Raw genomic sequence first — 23,790 nt, 5'->3', positions numbered from 1 at the left:
TATTTATAATGGAGGTACTGCGGATTGAACCCCAGACCTTGTGCATGCTGAGCACGCACTCTACCACTGAGCTATATGCTCCCCTCTCAGGGGTAGTGTCTTTATGCCTTGGGTTTCCTAGAAAGAAAGAGAGAAAGGAATATAATTTCCACCACCCACCTTCAGAAAGCCATTGTGAGATACTCTCTGTTGATATTAGATTGCTATTCTCCTGTCTCTTCAAGAAAGCCAACATCAAAGGAAAAGAAAAAAAATGTGCCCACCTATAAAATGAGTGAACAGACTTACACATCTTCTGAGCCCATGATTCTTTAACCACAGGGAGGAGAGCTGTTGGAGAGAGGTTTCAGATCCGCTTCTTTTGAATGGAGAATTTAGAAACCCAGATCTGGACACTGATGTGCTCACTGCCACGCGGGTGTTGTTGCCTTTGAGGCCTCTCATTGGTAGAGTCAGGAAATACATGTATGTGTATATATTCATACACACATATTTACATATATATGTGTGCAAACATATTTATAATGCCATCAATATATGTATATTATAATATATATTAAAACCCATGAGTTCACACCAATACTTCCTGCTCTAATCTAATACCACAGAATTTCTTCTAGCTTCCCCTCTTTCTGTATTTATAATTCTCTTCTCTGCAAGAAGCCTGGCTCTCATCATCCTCCATATATTTACTTATTTGCTGAATGCCCTTATATGTAATACATTTCCCTCCTGTGTAAGCTGCCTCCCCAGTCCAACCCCACATCGACCCCACAGAATACACTGTGGCCACACTGGCTGAGTTAAAGAATTAGTTTTGAAAGATACTTTCAACCTACTGTTTCCTTGTCTCCAACTTGACAATTACTATTCAACTAACTGAACACTTTTCTTTACTTCCCCCAATATTTAACTGCAAATTAAAGTTGGAAACAAGTTTTTAAAATAGATGTTCTAGATCTGGCCAGTGGGGAGGAAAACAAAAACAGGAAAGATTTGAGAGGCATAAATATTAAAAAGGAAAAAACATATTTTCATTATTTGCCAAAACACGATTGCTACCCTCTTTTAGAGAGAGAACCCAAGAGAATGAACTGAAAACTAAGAAGAGAATTTTAGAAGGTGGCCAGTTATAAGATAGATATGGAAAATTGTAAAAGTACTAAGACTAAATTTTTTTTTTTTTATAATACTGAAGTGGGGCAATTCTTAGCATGGCCCCAAAGACAGAACTTGAAAGAATTTGGAGTTGTAGCAACTTGAAAAAAAAACTTATTCTGGGAACAACCTAGGTGTTCATTAAGGAGAGTAGTTAAAGTGGTGAATCTGTATATGAAAGAGACTTTTATTTATTAGCTGGAATTACATCTAGGAAGTGCTATTAAATTAAAAAAAAAAACTTTTCACTAGCAATCCTACAGTATGGTCCATTTTGCAAAACTGAGGAGAAACTCTATGTCACTATTAAATATATGTGGAGCATCGAAAGGGAAACAAATGGTTGCCCTTAGGTCTGGGCACGGTTACCTCTGGGGCAGGAGAGTGAAGGGGAGAGAGCAAAATTGTTCTCTATACTTCTGCATATCAAGAATATGTTAATATTATTTGCATAAACAGTTTTCTTAAAAATTCTGTGTAACAAAAATAGAATAAACAACATTAAAAGACAAATGACAGGTATAAACTGAGTAAACATATTTTAACTGTATGTAAGTAGATACTGAAATATACATCTATCTATCTATACATGTAAAGCACTATTACAACTTGAAAAGAAAAAGACAAATACCTTAATAGAAAAATAGGTAAAACATATAACCAGACATTTTTGAGAGGTGTGTAGAGTAGCAGTAAAAAATGTGTTGTCAGGAACCAGGCTGCTTGAGTTTGAATCTCAGGAGCACTACTGTGTGCCCTTGGGCAAATTACTTAACCTCTCTGGGCCTCAGTTTCCTCATCTGTAAAATAAGGACACTAATAGTACCTACTGCATAGTGTTGTGGGAAATTAACTGAATTAATAAGTGTAAAATGTCTGGCTCATACTAAGCAGTATATCAATGTTAACTTTATCATTTAGTGTGCTTGTGTTCTAAATGTACACAAAATTTAAATTCACTGATAATAAAAGAAATGCATAACAAAACAAGAAAATACCTTTGGCTTTTGGCTTGCCAGATAGGCATATATTGAAAAGATTGTGAGTCCCCAGTGTTGACAAGGTTGCTGGTGAAAACTAAACTGGTTCAGCCTTTGGGAGGGAGGGTGATGTATACATCAAATTCCACATTCTCTTTGGTTCGGCACTTCCATCTCTAGGAATTTATCCTAAATCAGAGGAATATTGAAGTGTTGGAAACATGAAGTTTTGTAGGAAGGGAACTGTTTAAATGCATTGTGGTTTATCCTTAGAATGACATAGTATAGAATCCTTAAAAATGATGATCTAGATCCATATGAACTGCACATCAAATGATGTGCTATAACTGCTACTAAGCGGGGAGGAAGCAACGTACAAAACGGTACAGTGTAGTACGGCAGTATGATCCAATTTTTATTTTTTAAAATCTATATGTATTTATATTCAGGCAGAGTGCATTAATGAATATGTAGACAGAGGTTATTTCCAGATGGGGAAACTGTGGGTGGCTTTTTAGGTTCTTTAATGACTTTCTGAATTTTCTAAATTTTGTACATTGTACAGTAGTACTCTTATAATGAGAAAAGCAATAAACCTATTTTCATTTTGAAACAAAAGAAAATAAATGAATTCACACCATTCAGCTGGGTGGGCTCCTGGTCTAGAACAGTGGTCCTCAGACTTGGGGAGCTCTAGAAAATTCTGATACCTGAGTCCCACCCCTGGGGATCCTGATATGGTCAGAGTTGAGGCATTAGGGTTTTTCAGAGGGATTCTAATGTTCAGCCAGGATCAACACAGAGTTGGGGCTGTTGCTTGGAGATGATTGGTGGACGCACCAGACCCAGATTGGGCGTTCTCCTCAAATTGGGTGCTTACTTAGGCCTTTAAACCAAAGTGTACCTTTAGGATAAGGTATTATCCAGGCTAAGGCCCACTTGAGTTATTTGTATGTGGACAAGATGTGGGCAAGTACACCCTCAACACCCTCCTGGTCCACTCCAAAGGTGGCTGAGGGTCATTCTTTATTCTTAGGGTCTTTCCTCATGATGCTTGTTTTTGGTGTCCTCAAAGTCCTTTGAGAATCTGATGGTAATTGCTGTCACTTACTGAGCACCTTCAAAGGGCCAGGTACTTTGCAAAGTTCTTCCCTTGTATCAAACCATTTAGTCCTCCAAAGCACCTTGTAAAGAAGGTGCTATTAGTATCCCCATTTTTCATTTGAGGAAATTGAGGCTCAGAACGTTTATGTGAGTGACCCATATCACAGCTGGTCAGTGGCAGAGTAGGGACTTAAACCCAGGAGGTCTTTCTCCAGAACTGGCTATCTTAACCATTAGCTTGGAATGATTTATCCAGAAAAATGCATCTTTGAGCAGATGCACCCATTAGCATGCAGTTCCAGAGGTGCACAGATGCCTGCAGCTGTGCATGGATCCAGGAAAGAGCCATTCTATATGGAGAAATCCACTCAGGATGTGTTATTGCCCTTGCTGCAGCCATGGCCCTCCTCATACCCCAAACATAAATCATGTGGCAGTCCTTGCTCCCCAAGGTTCCCCTGCCAGCAAGGAGCGGCCATCTTTCTTCATGTCATTGCTGAGGTGGGTGCTCAGAGCTGCAGTTGCTCATGTGGGTGCTGTTCAGGAAAGGTCTGTGTCTGCTTCTGCTCAGTCTGGCCCTCCAGGACAAGCCCACCCACACTGCCTAAGGCTGCTGTCTTCTGTTCTCTGATGTAGATCCTGGAAAACACTCCTGAAAACCACCCGGACCACAGCCACTTGAAGCACGCCCTGGAGAAGGCGGAGGAGCTGTGCTCCCAGGTGAACGAAGGGGTGCGGGAGAAGGAGAACTCGGACCGGCTGGAGTGGATCCAGGCCCACGTGCAGTGTGAAGGCTTGTCTGAGGTAGTGCCTTAGGGTGGGACCTGGGCCTCTCCCACCAGCTTGGCAGCCAGTCTGAAGGAGGATGAGAAAAATCATGAATTGTCTTTCTCTCCTCCAGCCTCCAGTTTGCTGATTCTGTCTTCAGCTGCTTCTAATCCATTTTATCCGTATACTGAGTTTTTAAATTTCAATTATTTTCTTTTCCATTTCTAGCAGTTCTATTTATATTCTCTAATCTGCTGGTTTCTTTCTTGTCTTTTTCCTTGCACAAAAGGCCATGCTTCTCATTTATTTCCTAACACATGTTAAACATAGTCCTGCCTATTTCAGATCTGATCATTCCAATAGCTAAAGTTATGGGTTTCACTCTTTGGTCTGTTGCTACTATTGGCTCTCACCACACATATCTGTTTCTCTGGATGTACTTTGATTTTTGATCGTATACTTTGATTTTTGACTGTGAGCTGTTTCTCTGTATGTACTTTGATTTTTTGATTGTGATAAAGTCCTTGGAACTTTATCTGTGAGATCTTTGAGGTCTGAAGTTGTATTCCCCCTGCAAGCGTTGCTACCAGGATCACCCTAAGTTAAATATAGATCACACTGGTGTGAATTATGACTGTAAACTTACATGAGAGCTACATTGTGGTTTCAAATTCTCAGGGGCATTTTTTCCCCCTCCACTTATACCAAGTTCAAAAGCAAGCAAGTTTTTGGGCTAATCCTTTCTGCGCTGAGTTACATGTCATTCTTCCTCTAGGGTCCAGCTCTTTGAAATCTCCTGTTATGTCCCTCCCCTCGCTTGGGCTCTGGGTATATCTCCTGTCTCCTGCACCCCACATAGCCTTTAAAATGGAAGCTTAAAGTCACCAGATTTAAGGAAGGGCTGTGTATCATTCTGAGGAGCAGTAACTTGATCCTAAAGACAGTGGACCTGAACAGCTCCTGAGTCTGGCAGGCTGAAATGCCACCACGCACTTTTAAAGGGGCCCTTCTCTGAGCCTCACAGCTGCAGTCACAGGACTTAGTGAGGCCTGGATCTTCATCTTAAAACATTCAGGATAAAGTAAAGTCTTGTCATTTGCTTTTTTGTGGCTTATATATACTGTTTGAAATAGACTGTTTTCTTTCGTTAGTGATGGTCTTTCCTGGCTTTTGTCCACCAGCTTTTGTTTTGTCTGTACAGTTAGGGTTCACCACCATGGAAAGGGGGCATGTTGATTTTTGTTCCCTGGCCCAGATCTAGACACACCAGTGATAAAGTTTCAAGTAGATGCTGTCTTAGGCATTCTTGTTTCAAGATAGAGAACTGCAAATACTGTTGCCAATTCATATGGGTTCAGTGTTAGCCTGGCCAGCTGGAGGCCCTAATCTTTGAGTGTGTATGAACCGTATCACCTCTGTGTCATCCAAGTGAATCACTGGATTCATTGCCCCCCAGTGGCTTGAACTCTCTCTTGGCAAGTAAAAAGGGCTAGATTGATCTCCAGGCTTCTGTTCAGAGGGCCAAGGGGTGAAGAGTACCCTTTGGAGGCTCCTGTTGGAGTGTAACACTCCGTCTTTGGGGATCCCCCAGAGCCTCACTGGGAGGTTAGGGACCCTCGTCCCTCCTTGTACCTGAGAGTGGAGTGGACTGGCCACTCTTCCTTGATGCCTATAGGTCTCTGTTCACAGGGGCGCCACTGATTCTTTCTCTCATATTGGAGGCAGACAGGTGGCCACCAGCATCTCTTGGAGGATGTGTGTTCTCCTCTTCATTAAGACTCTCCTCAGTGAGGTCTGTAGGGTTCATAGCTCTGGAGAGAGCTTCAGCCTTGAGGGCTGCTGGGTGGCACATACCCCTGGGGCCCAAGTGTGGGCCAACAGAGACCCTGAGGGTCTGACTCCTGCCTGGATCATATCACTTCCTGGCGACAGCTGTGGCCTTCCCCTCCCTCAGTCTTTCCCCTGCTATCCAAAAAGGAGGGCCTTAGTGGGGACATATCTTCCACAGTCTTCTTCTGCCCATTTAAACCTGCTCACAGAAAATAACAGAGTCCAGCAGAATGATAGAGCATGAGATGATAGAGCCCAGGAGGGATGACAGAGCTGTGCTTAAGGACTTAAAGCCATCCCCAAGGTTTGGGAAGTGGCAGGAAGAGAGCTGTGCTCTTCATGTTTTCGGAACCAGTGAGTTGGGTGAGATTTAATGTACACCAAACACAGTGTCTGCTCTGCTTGGCTCTGAGGGATCAGCCAGCACCTTGAATTTTGAGGTCCACCCATGCGGTGGGGGCCTGGACTCCAGCTGTGCCTTGGGAAGCAGCATTTGTCCTGTGGAATTGTTCAGCTACAGCTGCTGCTTCCAGAGCCACACAGGACTGTTTGAGCCTGTGCAGGGCCATCACTGAAGCTGGTTCACGTCCCTTCTGGTGGACCGCCCTGCACACAGCACATACTCATCAAGGTGGGAGTGTTTTCTTCCTGCTGCCCAGTTTCCCCCGTAAATAAAATGGAGAAAAGCCCCAATCACCCTGAGACACTAGCAGACCTCAAGAAAAAGCATTAGGAATTACAACTAAGATTCATCTTGACACATGGAATCTCTAGAACCACACCTTTGACTCCTTGGCTCCAAAAGTCACTGCCTGAAGTCTTCAAAGCAGTCCTTGATTTGAGTCTAAGATACGGACTCACTGGGGCCTGGTCTCAGATTCTGCTGGAGCTCATGCTTTCAGATGCAGACAAACAAAATAAAAAAAAACAAAAATGACCTCACTTCATCATGTTTTCTTTGGGTTTTGCTTTCCTTTCTCAGCAACTTGTGTTCAATTCAGTGACCAACTGCTTGGGGCCACGCAAGTTTCTGCACAGCGGGAAGCTCTACAAGGCCAAGAGCAACAAGGAGCTGTACGGCTTCCTCTTCAACGACTTCCTCCTGCTGACCCAAATCATAAAGCCCCTGGGCTCTTCCGGCACCGACAAAGTCTTCAGCCCCAAATCAAACCTGCAGTATAAAATGTACAAAACAGTAAGTTTGATTCTAGATCGTGATCTCAGGGTTGATTCTGGGGAGGAGGAGAAAATTTCCAAAAGGAATCAGAGTTTTAGCAGGGCTTGAGGGCTCTGGCCTAGAGGAGGTGCAGGGAGTGAGCGAGGATTTAGGGTGACCGTAGCAGCACGGTCCCAGCAGTATCAGAGAAGGAACGACACTCAATGTGATGGACGAAACATCTATGAGCTGGCTGCCAAGTGGCTGCGGTGGGTTCCCCAGTTGTGACGAAGGCACGCCCTGCCCTGGTGGGGGTCATGGTCTAGTGTACAGATGAGGCCGGCGTGGGAAAGCTTAAAGCTAGAACTCAAGCACCCACCTCCCAAGCATCCCTGGGTCCCCCTCCAAACTTCTCAGGAACGTCTGAGCACCTCGCCTTTTTCAGCAAAAGCCAATCTAAACAATCAGTGTGTGGAGAATTTTCCTTAGCTGCTTGTTTGGTCTGCTTCTACATGCATGGCTGTGTTTGTGTGTCTTCATGCCACGGGATATTGTTTTTCTAAATTTGTCTCTGTGGGGGTGTTTTTACAGAAGAATTTTCTCTGAAGCAGCAGTTAGCCTTATTTTGGGAAAAAGAACAATGTACTTACATAGATTGTCACTAGCAAATTTGTATGAATGTCTTTGGAGGGTACTGCTTGGAGGTAAATTTGATGGAGACTGCTGATTAGAACGTACAACGGGAAAAACAGACCCATCCATTCTTATTCTGGGGGACTTTAAGAATACCTGTAAAATGGAGGGGGAAAATCCATGTTTGTAATTTGTAATATCTGAAAGTCAATATTAACACAAAATCATTAATTGGGTATAGTTTACTGAACCCTCTACCCTAGGCACACACACACAGACACACACACACACAGACACACACCCTCACCCTCAGTCTACTTGACTGAAACACGTGCACATAAGCACACACACACACTCATAGTTTACTAGGACACACAGCCCCCGCCCTCTGCCCTAGTCTGGTTTTATAATGTCTGTGCATTATTTTTCAGCCTATTTTCCTGAATGAAGTTCTAGTAAAGTTACCTACTGACCCTTCAGGGGACGAACCCATCTTCCACATTTCCCACATCGACCGAGTCTACACCCTCCGAGCAGAAAGCATAAACGAAAGGTAAGACCTGTCCCCTCCCCAGCACTGGGCGCCCGGATTCCACCAGGTGTAGGACACACATGGGACATTTAATCAATCGGAAGGTCCCAACATTCCCTGGGTTGCAGTACCGCTCCCTCTGGCTGGAGGTGGGGGTGGGAAGGTCTTAATACTTTTTTCTAGAGCCTCCCAAAAAGTTCAACCCATGGCGTGAAGTTTTTAAAGTAAAATGAATTGGAACGAATTTTGCTTGAGATTTTTTTTTTTATGAGGGGGAGGTAATTAGGTTTATTTATTTATTTATATTTGGAGGAGATACTGGGGATTGAACCCAGGGACTTACGCATGCTAACATGCGCTCTGTCATTTGAGCTATACCCTCCCGCCTTGAGAATTTTTAAAAAAGAAATTTTCAGCGTTCTTTGAGATAAATGAGCATCTCACGTTTCCCAAAGTTTCCCAGGTGGCAGCAACCAGTAGGAAAGCGACTTGGGGGTTACTTAATAGGACCATCCGAACCTGACCCCCTCCTCAGTGGGCCCACTTGGACAGGCATTCTGACTCCTAGAACTGGGGGCATTTTTGCTTCATTCGTGCCTTTAAGGCTCTGCCCTGGAGCCAAATCAAATAGACGATTTTCTGAAGGGTGAACTTGACACAAGATCAACAACATTCCAAGAGCATTTGTGCCAAGCGAGAAATTGGCTAAAGTTATCATGCATATGGTTCTCGGAAAAATGAAGGAGAAAACATCGTGCCAAAATGCTTCCCTAGCGTGTGTTTACTCTTTCACGGAAAGTGGTTCCTTATCTGGGACATGGTTTCTCCCCTTGGGTGGTTTAGTAAGAGAGGTCCTTCTGGCCTTATTGGATTAGGCAAGTATGTGATGCTTTTCAATAAGGGAAGAAGAGGAGCTGTGTGCCAACGTCTCCCCCAGGACAGCATTTATCATTATGATAGATTTCCTTCCGTGGGGACACAAACACAGGTCTTGATTCCATCCATACCAATGTCGTTGATGTCTTTGCTATGAATGGTAGAAATAATTATTAGCATCTTATGACGTAAAACCAGGCTTTGCTGTGAAAATCTAATGAACAAAGCAGAGTCCTGGAAACTGAATTTGTACAGACCTGGAGTCTTTTCCCTGAGTTCTGTTTGGCATCTTCCTGTCTGTTCCTTTCCAAGGACTGCCTGGGTGCAGAAAATCAAAGCGGCTTCTGAGCTCTACATAGAGACGGAGAAGAAGAAGCGGGAGAAGGCGTATCTGGGTGACGCATTGCTGGCCGCGTGGCCGGGGTTTCCCACAAAGCCGGGGCGGAGAGCCACTCGGTCGGGCCCAGAATCCCGGGAACTCGGAGATGGGCCCTGAGGTCCAGGAGAGCCTGAGGGTGGATGTGGGCGGAAGAGGAGAGTAGGGTTCAGGGGGAGGTGTGGAGGGCAGATTCCAGGAGCAAGGGAGCAAGAGTTTAAGGATAGGAGGGGACAACTGTTCTTGAATGGGGGGGGCAGGTACATAAAACAGATCATGAGACAAATTGGAAAGGCAGCAAATGCTAAAAGGAAGCATTTTGTGTTGTTTTTCTTGCGGTCACAGTCCGTTCCCAGAGGGCCACAGGCATTGGAAGGTTGATGGTGAACGTAGTGGAAGGCATTGAGCTGAAACCCTGTCGGTCACATGGTAAGGACCCGAGAAGCCCCCTCTAGCACATATTGCTGGTGGAAGCCTCTTCTGCATCCCCCCCACCTGTCTCTTTCCATAATCCTAAATTTCCTCCCAGACTTGGTTTTTCTAGCACTTGTTAAAAATCTGTAATTAAAAATATGTACTCCTTTCTGCCATTTTGCTTTCCAGAGAGATCCAGAGAGATCTGAGTGGCTGCCCATTCACGATACAGTCAGTCCCTCTGTATCTGGGGGTTCTGCCTATGCAGGTTCAACCAACTGTAGATCGAAAAATGTTCAGAAAAAAGATTCCAGAATTTTCCAAGAAGCAAAACTTGAATTTGCTGCCCACCAGCAACCATTTGCATAACAGTTACATTGTATTTATAACTATTGATATAACAGTTACATTGTACTAGGTATTGTAAGGAATCTAGAGATGATTTGAAGTAAACAGGAGGATGAGTGTAGGTTACATGCAAATACTACGCCATTTTATATAAGGGACTTGAGCATCCCCGGATTTTGGTATTTGTGGGAGTCCTGGAACCAATCCCCTACAGATACTGAGGGATGACTGTGGATTTGACACAATTTACGGCTAAAGTGAGGGGAGAGGGAAGGCTTAGTTCTGAAGCCCACTAATGTTATAATGCTGGATTGTGGAAGTTTTAGCCTGGATTTTTCATTTTATGCTACTTATTAAGTGGGGCAGTGGAGGGGGATCAAAATGAGGAGTGTAGAGGAAAGAGTTGCCCTGTGGCTGTGACCCTGCCCTACATGCAGAAGCACCAGGCAGCCGGCGGGAGTCGAGCAGGCTCTGTTCCCTCCAGGAAAGAGTAACCCGTACTGCGAGGTGACAATGGGCTCCCAGTGTCACATCACCAAGACGATCCAGGACACTCTGAATCCCAAATGGAATTCCAACTGCCAGTTCTTCATCAAAGACCTGGAACAGGAGGTGCTCTGCATCACTGTGTTTGAGAGGGACCAGTTCTCGCCAGATGGTGAGTAGAGAGCGGTCCCAAGGCACTCTGCCCCTTTCCCTGTCACTTGGCTTTCATGGATAAATGTTTTCTACCTGAGAACTTTGTGCCCAGAATCCCTTGGGCTTCCTGCCAGAGAGATGAGGTTGGCACAAGAGGAGACTCAGCCTCCCCTAGAAAGAGGCCTTCACCAATGCCAGGGCATCTCAGAGAAGATGACAAAGCATGTTTGGTCCAGAGTGGTCCAGCTGCCCGAAACAAAGACCATGGTCCTCTGCTTCCCCAGAGCAGGTAACTGCAAGGAGGGTGGTCCCCCAAAGCCTCAGGCCAATTCTTTAGTCCTCAGCTAAAAGCCACAGTGAAAATGAACAAAACTAGTCAGTAAACAAGAATGTTAGCCCGCAAAAACTGTGGCAGAATCAGGCACTGCCTTTCGGGTGACATTGCTGATGAATCAAAAGGATGGAATTCTGTTGAAGGCATCATCCCTTCAACCAACTTTCTACTTTGAACCTGGAAAAAAATGGGTCTGGCCAATAATTTCAAGGAACTTCTCTCTCTCTTTCTCAACCTAATAAAAATAAGAGAGTAAGTTTAAAGATCATGGTCTTTATTATATTCAAAAGAGTATAATTAAGTGCTAGGAGTGAGGGTCTAATGCAGGCATGATCCGCAAAAGGCTTAAATTGCACTGTGTGAATTTTTTCTTCTAGTACTTTTATATGAATTATCTCATTGTGAGTTAGTTTCTATTTGTTATATCCCAAAGATGGTCATGTAGCTGCCTAAATGTTAGAGTGTGGCCAGAACAACCTGACTCTCAAGTCTGGGCTCTTAACCACTGTGTTTCATTGGCAATTTTTTATTCTAATAAATAAAGACTTGAGGTTGATTTTTTGTAATAGTGAAATATTATGACACAAACAGCAGCTCCACTGGGTTTAAGAGTTTATGTTGAAAATCCTGGTGGTGGTCTTCCTTGGGAGATTATTTCCATGAAACACACAAGGGGTGAAATAAACCGGCATCTTCCACCAGAAAAAATTCCTAGGTTTTAAATGGGAAACTTGAAAGAAGGCTTTTTCCTGTACAGGAGGATGTGGATCATAGTGTATTCCAATTAATAACTGTTGATGAAAAAATGAAGGAATTAATGGTCTGGAGGCCTATTTGACTTCATCGTGTGATTGGCATAGCATATACAAAAAGGTTCAAACATGTTCACATCTGTTCTCATAGTGACACTCAATGTCTGATACAAAGTGGTGTTGAGATTGTTTGGGGAGCATCACTGGAAGCTTGCAGCCCCTGGGCTGTCGCCTCCTGTCCCACCTCCTCACATCTGCTCCCTGGCACATGCAGAGAGCCATTAGAAAGACCCGCCCGCACTCACCATCCTTGACATTTCTGATAGGAAATGCAACATCTGATAGGAGTGCAACGTCACGAAACTTGCTCCTGTGACAATCCTTGGGAGAAATTACCGTCCAATTTTTGTCCCAGAAATAGTTGACTTTCTTCTGGGCTACTTCTTTGAATTTCATGTATGTTGCAAACTGGGCAGCTGATACGACATCTGGTTTTGCATTGCCTCCCAGGAAGCTCATGGCCCTTTGGAGGTCCCCAGGTGTGAGGAAAGTCTGCATTTTGAGCTCCTTCTATACTCTCCTTTGTCCCCACCCTGGTACCTTTCTCTTTTCACTCCATTTAAAAATTATGCTGTCACTGTAATTTCTGGATTCCCGGAAACTGACTTAACTCCCTTTGGGAAGAGGGGAAAGTCTAACAAACAACTCACTGGGACGTTCCCAATATGCCAAGTACGCACCTTGAAGAGAAGGAATCCTCCCTGAACAGGGTCTGTGTGTTTCTCCTTTCAGATTTTTTGGGTCGGACGGAGATCCGTGTGGCTGACATCAAGAAGGACCAGGGTTCCAAGGGTCCAGTCACAAAGTGTCTCCTGCTGCACGAAGTTCCCACAGGAGAGATTGTGGTCCGCCTGGACCTGCAGTTGTTTGATGAGCCGTAGGGAGCCGGCCAGGGCCTGCTAGCAGAGCTCCAGCCCGAGGCAACGGATGCTGTCCAGAAATGAGGACCACCGTTTGGTGTTCGGCCACAGGGCAGCAGGAAAGCAAAGAGAGGCCTCTCAAAGCTTCCGGGAATCCTTCTTGACAATCCTTCCCCCAAACAATCTCCCATTTTATGAAACAAAACTGTGTTTCCCTTTGTCCTCACTGCAGGTCTCATCGTGGCTTCTAGGGTCTTTGAAACCCCATAGCCCCTGGCTCTGTTTGGTTGGGAGTCTGGTCCGTCCCTGGGCCTGAGGCTTGGGTCTGGTTAATGTAAAACAGATTTATAAATGCAATGTCTGTATTTTTGGAGAACTCATGTAACCCTCCTATTTCTTACCTCCACCAGCCCCCAAGGAGGCCCCCTGACCTATGACGCCCAGTCCCTGGTGTGTTTAGAAATAACATGATGGTCTTGTCATTGTTTCAGGATCTTGTTCCCCACGCTGGGACCTTATTTGAAATGCTGCCCTGGGTCTGATCACTCGGGCAAGTGGTCTCCTGATCTCTGATCTAGGTCTAGCTCTTGGAAGAGCTGGTCCGTGGAAGATTCTAGCAGGTGTGTTGGTAGAGCTTTTCCAGTCTCCTCCAGGTCTTTTATTGATAGATGCTGATGAAAACTGTCAGTATCAGGTGATCTGATCGTGAGCGCCAGCGTGCTTGGAAGACGGCTGAGGAAGGCTGTTACCTACAGAGTTCCACTCTGCTGGATTAGATCACTGCAGGTCACCTGAAAGGCTACTTTACGACGTTGTTGGGTCCTGGTTGCCAGCCCAGTTGGAAAGCTCTCTTTTGGCTTGGAGGTCCTGTGATGTTTTATGACAAGAGTAGTTGCCGGTGGCCAGCTCTGAGCCTGTTCTTGCTTGAATGAGCTGGATCCTGATTGCCGTGGGAAATCTCAGCAGATATCCTTGGTATGTCCCCCCTGAAAGCATCCCCAAGGTGTGAGAAGGAAAAGTGACAATCTGTGGAGGAAATCTATTAGATGGTGGGGGAGAGACCCTAGGAGCACGCACGCCCCTCAACTCCAGGGAAGAAGACCCGAGACTTTCCCAGACTCCACCATACACAACCAGCCTCTCAGTAATGGAAAAATCTGCGTGCTTGTTGCCATAGTCAGGAGTGTATGACCGTGTGCTAAGCTGTTTGGTTTGAGTTCTTTGAGTTTTTCTCCTTCAATGCCAGGAGATAGGCTGGCTAAGTAGATAAGAACTTGACTTAGGGTCATGAAAAGTGTGGGTGGTATTTTGTTCGCATGTTAATGTTCTCACAATCCCTGTTTGTCTTTTTCATGAAATGTTCTTTGCATGTTCTCTTGGTACTGGAATCTAGCTTTCCTGTGTTAGACAGTGTTCTCTCTGATTGTAGGTCCTTAGAATTTAGTTAGGGTTGTAGAGACACTTTCTAAAGACAGCATCAACATAGGGGCAGGGTGAACTACCCACCGTGCTGGGAACTGAATGTGTGGCATCATACTTTCCCATGAGACCCTGTCATTGTTCAAGTGATTTTTTTAAATGTGTGTGTCGGAAAGGGCCACAAAGTTTACATTTCATACTTTTAAGAAACACTTTATTATTTATTTATTAAAGATAGTGTAGAATTTTATATCAAGAACAACAGACATAGGTATTTTTTGAAACAAGCAGATATACCCTTTAGTTAGAAACTCTCAACTGAAGACACTGGAGACCAAGTTCAACTCCAAGCATGCATTTGTTCCCCACCTCCCAGCAGAAAACATGGTTAAAATACTTTAAGTTTATATTTTTTTGGATGTTGTTAAGAAACTGTTTAAAATTAAATCTACAAATAGACCCACAAATCATGCTTTCCTATTTCTATACCCAGTGCAGTTTGATCAGTGTATTTATGAAGGACATGTTACTATGGTAGATAAAGAAGGATTACCTGTGTAAATTGGGTCGTATTGGGTCACCATCCCAGTCCCCGTCTTTCGGTCCTCTCTTTTTTTCATCGACTTTGTTTGCATGTGAATGTTGGGCATCACCGTTCATTTGGTTGGATGTCATGTGCTCAATGACATCCAAGTATCTGTAGCCTTTCTAGGTCCACCAAGTCACCTACTCGCAGAGTCCCGTTATTGGAAGTAATGTAGCATGAAAAAGCAATATGTGCGTCTTTTTCACCAAGTGACTATACTGAGCATCTCTTAGATGCTCCTCCAGGGTGGCGATTATGGATTACTGTCCTTGTCCTCACTGGGGTCATTTGTTACATGCCCAATTGAACTTACGGATGAGTTAGGCTGGCCCTGGGGTCCAGCTGTGACTCCTGAGTCTTGTGTGAGATACAGGAATGTGGGTGATGCCTGGAGTCTAAAATTTTTTGACCTCTAGTCCTTCACTTCTACCTTTTTGGCTGCCTGGGGAGTATTTCATAGAGATGAAATGTCCCTTGCCAATAAGCAATCTGTGTCCTAGTTCTTTGCTTTCAAAACCAGGGTTTCTCCAGGCTGCTGAATCCTGGTGTTCTGAGTCCAGCCCTCCAGACATCCCTGTGAGCTTCCTTCTTCTCTGAGCCACACTGACCTCCTCTAAGCCCAACAAGGGGGCCTTTCTGTTCACAAGACTGTGCCCTGAGGACAGAAGCCCTTGAGCTGGGGCTCCTTTGTAGACCAGCTCTTCTGAAGGAACAATCTGTACCCCCAGCCCCCTGGGGCAGGGTCTCTCTGGCAGGCAGCATCCTCTCCTGGAACCAGGTCTGTTGTGACCATGAGAGCCTGAAGATGTGGCTTATTCAGATCCAGGGCTGGCCTGACACAGGGAGACAGATCCTTCTAGGCTGGGGTCTCCAAGGATGCTCAAGAAACTGGGGCCAGGCTTCGTGGGTTGACTGTTTGGATTACACGCCCTGACCTCTGAAGGCAGAGGAGAGAGCTATGTTCCCAAAGAACATTCATATTAAAGGGGGCCTTTTTTTTCTTCTTTGCTTTTTGAACAATCTAAGCATGACCTAAGTCAATGAAAGTGACGGATTTCATCTAGTTGAGTAGCACTGAATTAAACTGGAAAAAAAAATCCCATCAGAAAATGGGAAGTTGACTGCTTGCATTGTCTTGGTGACCTGGTACCCCAAAGTCCTGTCTGTTCAGGAGTTGCCTGGTGCAAACATACAGCCACTGACCATACAGAGCGGGGGTGTTCGAGAATCTTGTGGGGCTGGATAACAAAGCGGAAGTGGAGGAAGGGCTTCTGATTTTACTTGAAAGGAGATCTTGGGGTCTATTTGAGAGTTTGCCAGTACTTGGTATGAGCAGACAAAAAGCCTTCTCTATCTCTACTCCACATCGTTCTTTTCCTAGTTGGTTGGGTCTTTTTGATTCTCAAGAAGAATTTTCGTTTTGTGTATGTAACGATTTTAAGAATTTCCATTGGGAACAGCAAGAAGGTTTTCATTTTATTTCAATTCCTTTTCTTCTCCATTTATTTTTTGGGGCTGGAGGTGAGAGTCACAGTGGACACTAGCACTTTGAAATGAACACCTGCAGACTTACAGGCAGCAGGGTCATTTCAGACTTAGAGTCATTTCAGTGTGAGGTTAGTGGAGGCTCTGCTTTCTCCAGATACACTCGCTTTACAAGTTTAGAGCCTCCTCAATGCCCTAAAGTGAGGCGATGACAACAGACGAGGCTGGAGATTCTTCTTTGGCTTTGAAGGTTAAGACTTTAGTTCCTACCAGGCGGAAGCATAATCAGTAGCACCAGAAACTGGTGACTGACACGATGAGGCCCTCAGACGCTGTGGTCTGAGCCACCCTAAGAGGTATTTGGTAAACTGATACCTCCTTCACTTTGCACCCAGGGGTGCTGAGTGCTGAAATGCCTGTGGGGACTTCTCCCAATTGCAGGGAACAGCTCAGATCAGCTGCCAAGACTCCCCTGGGGGCCCTGAGCTGTGTTTTATAGGGGCTGCTTAGTATTGTGTCAATATACTTGGGATGTTTACTGTACTGAGAATGCAGCCGTTTATTTGAGTTAGAGGAAAGGAATGTTCTAGAATGTTCTAGAACTCCCGTTTCCTCACCCTGCATTGTGTCAGATCCAGGATATGTTTGGAGGTCATTGGGCTCACCTAAGGTACATAACCTGCTTACCTTCAGGAGCCAAGAATCTGCTCCTGACAAGCTTGGAAAACATTTCACAGGAAAAGACAGAAAACGCTATCTTGGGAGCATTAAAACCCAGATGCCAACCTGCTGGAAAGTCTTATCCCTGGGTTGTGATCTCTCAGTAACATAGTAATGTTGACTGTGCATCGTTCATTCAGGGAGTCCCTATCCTGGGCCAGACCACTATCCCAGGGGCTGGGAGGTGGTGAGGAGGGACCTGCTTTTGTGGCTTTCACAGCCTAATTGTAGATCTAATTTTGAGTCATTTGAGTAACACCCAGTGCTTGTAAAAATTCATCTCCACCGCTGCATAATTATTTCAGTGACACGCAGATCCAATCAGTTCCTCCGCTGAAAGGAACTCTCTTTAATCTGACCTCGGGGAACCAGACAACACCCACATAATCATTTTTTCAGCTATGTGTGGTTGCCCTATTTAAGGGGTAGGTTCGCCCTTACTGTAAGTCAAGGTGTTTTGTGAGTTGTTTTTAATAGGCTTTTGCTCTACTTTCTATACCAGCCTATATTGTTAAAATCTGAATAGTGTGAATATTTTAGGATTCAAAGCGCACCAAGTAAACCTGTTCAGAAGTGGGCTTACATGGTCAGCCTTGAAAAAAATTGAGCGTTTCTCTGATATTTACTGAGAATTATCAGTAACCAGGGTTACTTTTAATGCAGTGGAAAGAATGCATATTTTTCTTCTTCTAGGAACTCTGGTTTTGTACTTTTTCATTTAGAAGAATAACATTTCTGTGCGTCTGTGTTTCTAAAACTATGTTCCTTTGCATTTTTCCTATTATACTCAAACCCCTTATTTCCTCCTGGTTTCTCTGTCTAAACAGAATGAGGGCCTGGGGCAAAGAGGGCGTTGCAGGAAGCAGAGAAAGCGGGGTGGCGGCTTTGCAGCTGCCGTTCTACCCACTGTGGCCGCTAGGGGGCGATCTCCCCCTGGAAACTGGCCGGTCCCTCCGGCGGATCCCAGGGCGCTGGCTCCACCTACTGCAGCTCCAGGATATCGCTCTTGTTTAAATCACAGGACGAGCTTGCTGAGTCTGAGACTGAAGGCAGGAGAGGGAAGGAGGTTAGTGGCGAGATTGGGGCTCGAAGCCAGCACTCCTGGGGTACCTGGTGACACTTTGCTTTTCTCTGCTGCTGGGGTTGGGGCTATAAAAGGGGTCTTTAGCCTTCCTGCATCTGCTTTGGTGAAGGCCCCTGAGATTCAGCCGTTTGGGGGCCTCAGATGTAAGTTGGAGGTGTCCCCTCACTGCTGGGCCGTCCCTAGAAGTCAGGTCCCCTCTGCTTGGATTTGATAACAGAGTCTCTACTTGGAGACTAGGACTTCTGGAATTTCAGATGTAGAGGAACTGTTGGGATGCAGCTCATTGCATGGTGTGTGTGTGTGTGTGCGTGCCTGCTTGTGCACCGGGGACAATGAGTGGATATGTGGACTGAACAGGGGAACACGTTGGTCTGACCCTCTCATAGTCACACTTGGGACCCACTACATAATTGGTGGGCTCAGTGCAAAATTAAAAGGTGAGGCCCCTTGTTCAAAATTATTAAGAATTTTGAGGTGATGACAGCAGAGAATTCAACCAAGAGCAGATCCTTCTAAGCACAGGGTCCTGTGTGACTGCACAGGTCACACGCCCGTGAAGCCGGCCCTGGTCACGTATTTTCAGTTGGTTTTTGAAGCAGGTGGGGCTTCATCTTTCGCTTCTTTGTGGAGTTTCCCTGGCAGATTACGGAGAGGGGGGCTGATACACTTTTCAAAATGTCTGCTTTTATTTCATAAAAGCACAGGTGGTCTGGACCAATCAGAGGGTAGGGGACCCAAGCCACTAGCTGGCAGATATGCCTGCTATCCCGGCTCCCAGTCCAGGGCATGCTATAGATGCCAAGAGGCTTTACCATTTAACCCACTGATTTGACATAAAACCCTTCCTTTTGGTCATTAGTCATCCCCTAGGGACTTTTCTCCTCTGCTGATAGGACAGAGAGGTTTTTCCAGCCTCTGCCTTCCAAGTGAGCATCCGGTAATAATTATAAGAAGCAGGGAGCTGGGGGTGGGGTGTGTGCTCAGTGCCTGTTCCCCTGGGGCTGGGTGCTGTTCCTCAGAGGGAGGGCGTCCGGCCTGCTGCCTCCCTGCCAGGCCTGGGCCCTTGGTCTACAGGTGTCTGGAGGGTGCTTGCTTCTGAGAGGCAGTGGCTTCCCAGCTGGGCTCTCCCCATAGGATGGTCTGTGAGTAGGGTGATGTGAGGAGAGAGGAGGGGACCCCCTGTGTGAGTAGCCTCCAGCTCTAGACACCACGGGCCCGGGAGGCTGATGACCACGGAGCTGCTCCTGCTGTGTGCTTGTTACTTCCTTTCACTAGTGTTTTCTAGCGCTCGACCTGATGCACCAAAACCTTTGTGGTTCTGCTTGGTCTTTGCAAGCCAATTTCACTTCCGTACCCACAGAGCAATAATCCCATCTACGTTTCTCGGTTCTGTCTGGGATTCTAAAGTTTGCTAAGTAAAAATACTGACAGAAAGTTGAACAGAAATTGTAAATTCATCTTGCATGGGTTTGACTGTGTCACTTTGAAAGAAATAGCAAATTATAGCTTCGTCTCTACGTGTAATGCAATTGTCCAAACTACTGGAAGTTCAGAAAGGGTTTGCTAGAGGCATTTAATTAATATTGTGTCAGCATTAGTTGTCATGAATGAACATTTTGTTGTACATTTTACAGATTAACATCCTTCAAATGTCACCTGCTAAATATTCACTGTCAGAAAGTAGATATTCTAGCAAGATCTTTGGTAATGATATTTATTTCAACACATGCATTTAAAACATACATTGCCAATAGCCCAAGTGTCTTTGAACTATAAAACCAACTTCAGATCTTGTCTGCTGAAGCCCAGCTAGCTGAGGTCTGTACCCCCACGGACCCCTTCTTTCCACCCCTTCATAGCCCTTCCTGGACAGAGAAGTTGGCAGTCATACAATTCATGTCGCATTGCCTTAGCTACGTCACGTCACCTTGTATCCTCACATCTGTAAGTGGTCAACATGTGTGTAAATACGTGTATACAGTGGAGAATCTGCAACAAAAATGTCCTGTGTATGATAATCAGTTCTCAGCTACCGGTTTTCTGCATTTTATACAGTTTCCAGCTAAGAAAAAGGCAGAATTCCACTACCTAAAGTGAAAAAGTTATGCTCTTTAAATGGCTTGTCCAGAAATCCCTGCTGTATGTTTATGGGGCTGTCCCTGACTAGATGTACACATGGTATGGCAGAGGCCATGCTGGTGAATGTTACATAAACTAACAGAGATTCTGTAGTCATAAATATTTAACTTGTTATTGTAAAATGTGATTTGCCATCGAGAGATTATTTTTTCTGTATGTATATGAGAGTATTTTAGGAATCTAATTTAAGTGCATAAAACTATAGAAAAAAAAAATTAAAAACCTGTTCCAGGAGTAGAAAACTTAATCAGATTACTTGGGTTCAACCCAACTAAATTTCTTTTATTAAAAAGAAAATCCGAGTTGCATATGTTAGAAATTCAAAGAAATCATTTTGGGGCGGGGGCAGGGAGCGTGATGGATTTGAATGGAATGGGTGGCGGTGAGATAAAGTGATGTATCCTTCCGCCGAGACCTCAGATGAGGCCTTGGTGTTTCATTAAACAGGTAACATATTCTGGAGGGTGTTGTGTCAGGAAGGATGAGAGGATTGACAGCCTGCTTCCGTCAGGTCCGTGTGATGTGTCCCAGAAGTTTCCATGAGTTTTGGCAAATTGGTCAGGAATCTGGGGCGGACCCAACCGTCCTTCTAGAGAGGTCCGAATGTGGGCAGGTGGCCACCCCTGACTTCCTGGTCACCCTCTGCAGTTCTCTTTCAGGATGGATTCAGCATATCCCATTGGCGTTTGCATTTTCCATGCAATTTCCTGGGGCATTTCACCGTCTTTGTCTGTTTCACAGCTGGGCGGCTTGAAGGGTGATGTTTGGGGTTTCTGGGTTAAGCTGTTTCTGGCTCACAAAACAGGCAGCACAGAGCAGCCTCCTAGGTGCCTGTGTCCCCGGCGGAGATGCCAGAGGCAAGAGACACCTTTTCCCTTCCCCAGGGAAGGTTCAGAGGTCCAGGCTGCTTCTGGGGCAAGACTTTCTATACTTGCCACCAGAAATGTCCCCGCAGGCCACCTAGGGAGGGATGGAATGCAAAATCCCATGAAAGTCAAGGTCTAAACCTCTGAGAGATGCATTCAGAAGTCATTTCAGGAGGTGGCAGCCCCGCGAGGCCAGCCTCCTCTAACAGGCTGGGAACGAGGCGTCACTGAAAATAGCCACTTCCCGGGGAGCCAGGGCATTGCGCAGAGGTCACTGTTTGTGAAAAGTTGAAGGTCGTGGCTTGAAAGGACATATGGGGAATGTGTGCGTTAGGTTTTCAACATTTCTTTCAACAAGCAGTATGCTTCCTAATGCTGGCGACCAACAGTCAAAGTCCCTTTTCACTAGGCCTGAAACTGGCAGATGCTGGGGTCCAAGTGACTTTCTGGACTTCAGGGGTGTGGGGAGCTGTGATTTCTGGAAGCTTCCTGGAATCTACTGTCAGACAAGCAATCTGCAAATTACCTTGAGGAACTGTCTGTGTGGGTGTCACTGACTTTATTCCCAAATATGGAGCTGTTCAGAGATCTCCTTGTTTGAGGTGGCCTGGGAAGGCTGTCTCAGGCCCCCAGCAGCCCACGCGGTCTGGGCCACCCGCTCAGGATGGGTCCTGACCCTTCTTCCTCAGCACCATGCCCTTGTGGCTGCGGTGGCAGTGGGGCTGTGAGTGGGAATGAGCCAGCCAGTCAGCTGTCCCCTGGGCCTAGTTGTCTGGGGACAAGAAAAGCCAGAGACCACGGGGTCCTGCCCAGCAGAGCTCACAGCCACTCCAGTTAGCCTTCGCCTGTTTGGAAAAGAATGTATCAATCCTAATGAGGCCCTTGTGTTTCCTGTGACAAATGAGTCGCAGTGCTGGTGGCATGTTGCTCCTCTCACAGCCCCGCCCAGGGGTAGGACTAAGCCACACTCGTTGGGTGTCCTGCTGACTGTAATATACTTCTGTTGCCAAATACTGGTACTGTTTAATTTCCCATCAAAGGGAGACTATATTGTCTGATATGTAAAGTCAATGGAGTTCTAAAAATTACTAGACACTATTATAAATTGTAGAATTATGTATTTGTCTAAGGTTTGATGAAGCAGGGCCAAAACATTAGGTTTCAGTTATTGTTTAAAAGAAGCTGAGGCTAGTTTTGCTGTTGGAGAGTTCCTTTGGCACCTTATTATGTATGAAATGTTAAATTTTACAGATTAAGATTATGATAACTGAGGTTTTTTTTTCTTTTTCTTTAAACCAGTAGCAACATCAGTTTCAGACTGCTATTCCTATGTATCTTGAATCTAAAAAGAACAATCTCTTCCAAACAACTCATCGGTCACTTTGACCTGTACGGTTTCAATTCACATAGTTCGTCAATAAAAGGAGAAAAACCCAACCCTGTTACAGTGGATTATTTTGGCTTTTTTCTGCCCCACCTCCTTTCTGAGCAGACAGGAGACTGGTAACGGTGCAAATGGCATCTCTTGCTGTGTTTTCTTCTCCACAGACAGGGCTGTAGCAGTGAAAAGAAATTTGTGCAAAAGTAAATGTAAAAAAACCAAGCCAACAACCCTTTCAACTCCCCCACGCCTTCTTCAGACACGAACATTAGCACCAAGTAGAAATGGATTTCCTGTACCGCGTACTTGTGAGAACTGGAGAAGCTGTGTAGCACGGGGAATGTCAGGGGTGGTGAGCGAGACGCAAATGCAACACTGTCTTACAGTGACATTCAGAAGGATTCCCCAGGCTCTCTGCAAAGAAGTTTCCAACACAAATAACTCCCTGTGTTCAGAACCTTGACGTAACTCTGGGCACCATTAGCAAAGCAACATGGAATTTTACTGTTACCTGAATCTCCATGGATAACCTTTAGCATTTTCTTCTGTTCTGGTTTTAAGGTGATTCCTCCTTATTTCATCACTGATTTGTCTGCATATGATCAAACCCCTTAAATTCGATGATTGACTGGGACACTGGTGGAATTGTCTTAGCACCTTAAAAATACTGACCCTAAAGTGGCCTATCTTTGCCTTTTTTAAATCAGTAGGCCCCATTTTTGATAAACATAAAAAATCTTATGCCCTTTTCTTGGTTGTTATTTGAACTTTTAAAAATAAAGTAAATGTCATTAAAAGCAAATGAAATAAATTACTTTCTCCAGACTACACCTAGTCTTCTCCAAGACTGACAAGGTCCGACTGGCACAGCTTGGTGGGTGGAAGGAATCACTGGTATAAAACACGTTGAACAACGCCTATTTAACCACAGTCAGCAGCCAGCATAATCAAGGCAATATTTTATTTTAGAATATTTACTGCTTTTCTTCTAATTACAGAAGTAATATTTGTTGGTGCAGAAAATTTAGCAAGCACAAAAAAATACAAAGGAATTGAAGTCACTTAATGGAGATACTCTTCCACACAAAAATAAGTGGTGACATTTTGACGCACATCATTCCTGCATGCGCATATGCGTTTGAGATGCTTTTGTGCTATTAATGGCTAATACACATTCAGCACTTCCCAGATGCAAGGCACTGCTCAATCACAAAATTTATATAAATCATCTCACTTCTATTTTGGCTGCTTTTTAGACTCAAATCTGTATCTATCATCTCATCTATTTTT

General features: G+C 44.9%; 1 protein-coding gene across 1 annotated transcript in view; it reads left to right on the top strand.

The window, feature by feature from the left end:
- Positions 1–20,875, top strand: part of ITSN1 (intersectin 1) — a 189,631-nt gene extending 168,756 nt beyond the window's left edge. The window contains exons 33-39 of the mRNA XM_074360306.1: positions 3,879–4,046; positions 6,823–7,035; positions 8,061–8,182; positions 9,350–9,432; positions 9,759–9,842; positions 10,660–10,833; positions 12,693–20,875. Coding sequence (XP_074216407.1) covers positions 3,879–4,046; positions 6,823–7,035; positions 8,061–8,182; positions 9,350–9,432; positions 9,759–9,842; positions 10,660–10,833; positions 12,693–12,841 — 993 coding nt within the window. The 3' untranslated portion in view covers positions 12,842–20,875. The remainder of the gene's footprint in view (positions 1–3,878; positions 4,047–6,822; positions 7,036–8,060; positions 8,183–9,349; positions 9,433–9,758; positions 9,843–10,659; positions 10,834–12,692) is intronic.
- The last annotated feature ends 2,915 nt before the right edge of the window (positions 20,876–23,790 follow it).

This window comes from Camelus bactrianus, chromosome 1 (assembly GCF_048773025.1).
Source record: "Camelus bactrianus isolate YW-2024 breed Bactrian camel chromosome 1, ASM4877302v1, whole genome shotgun sequence".
In the NCBI taxonomy this organism is placed as follows: Eukaryota; Metazoa; Chordata; class Mammalia; order Artiodactyla; family Camelidae; genus Camelus; species Camelus bactrianus.
This window is presented reverse-complemented; position numbering and strand designations above follow the sequence as displayed.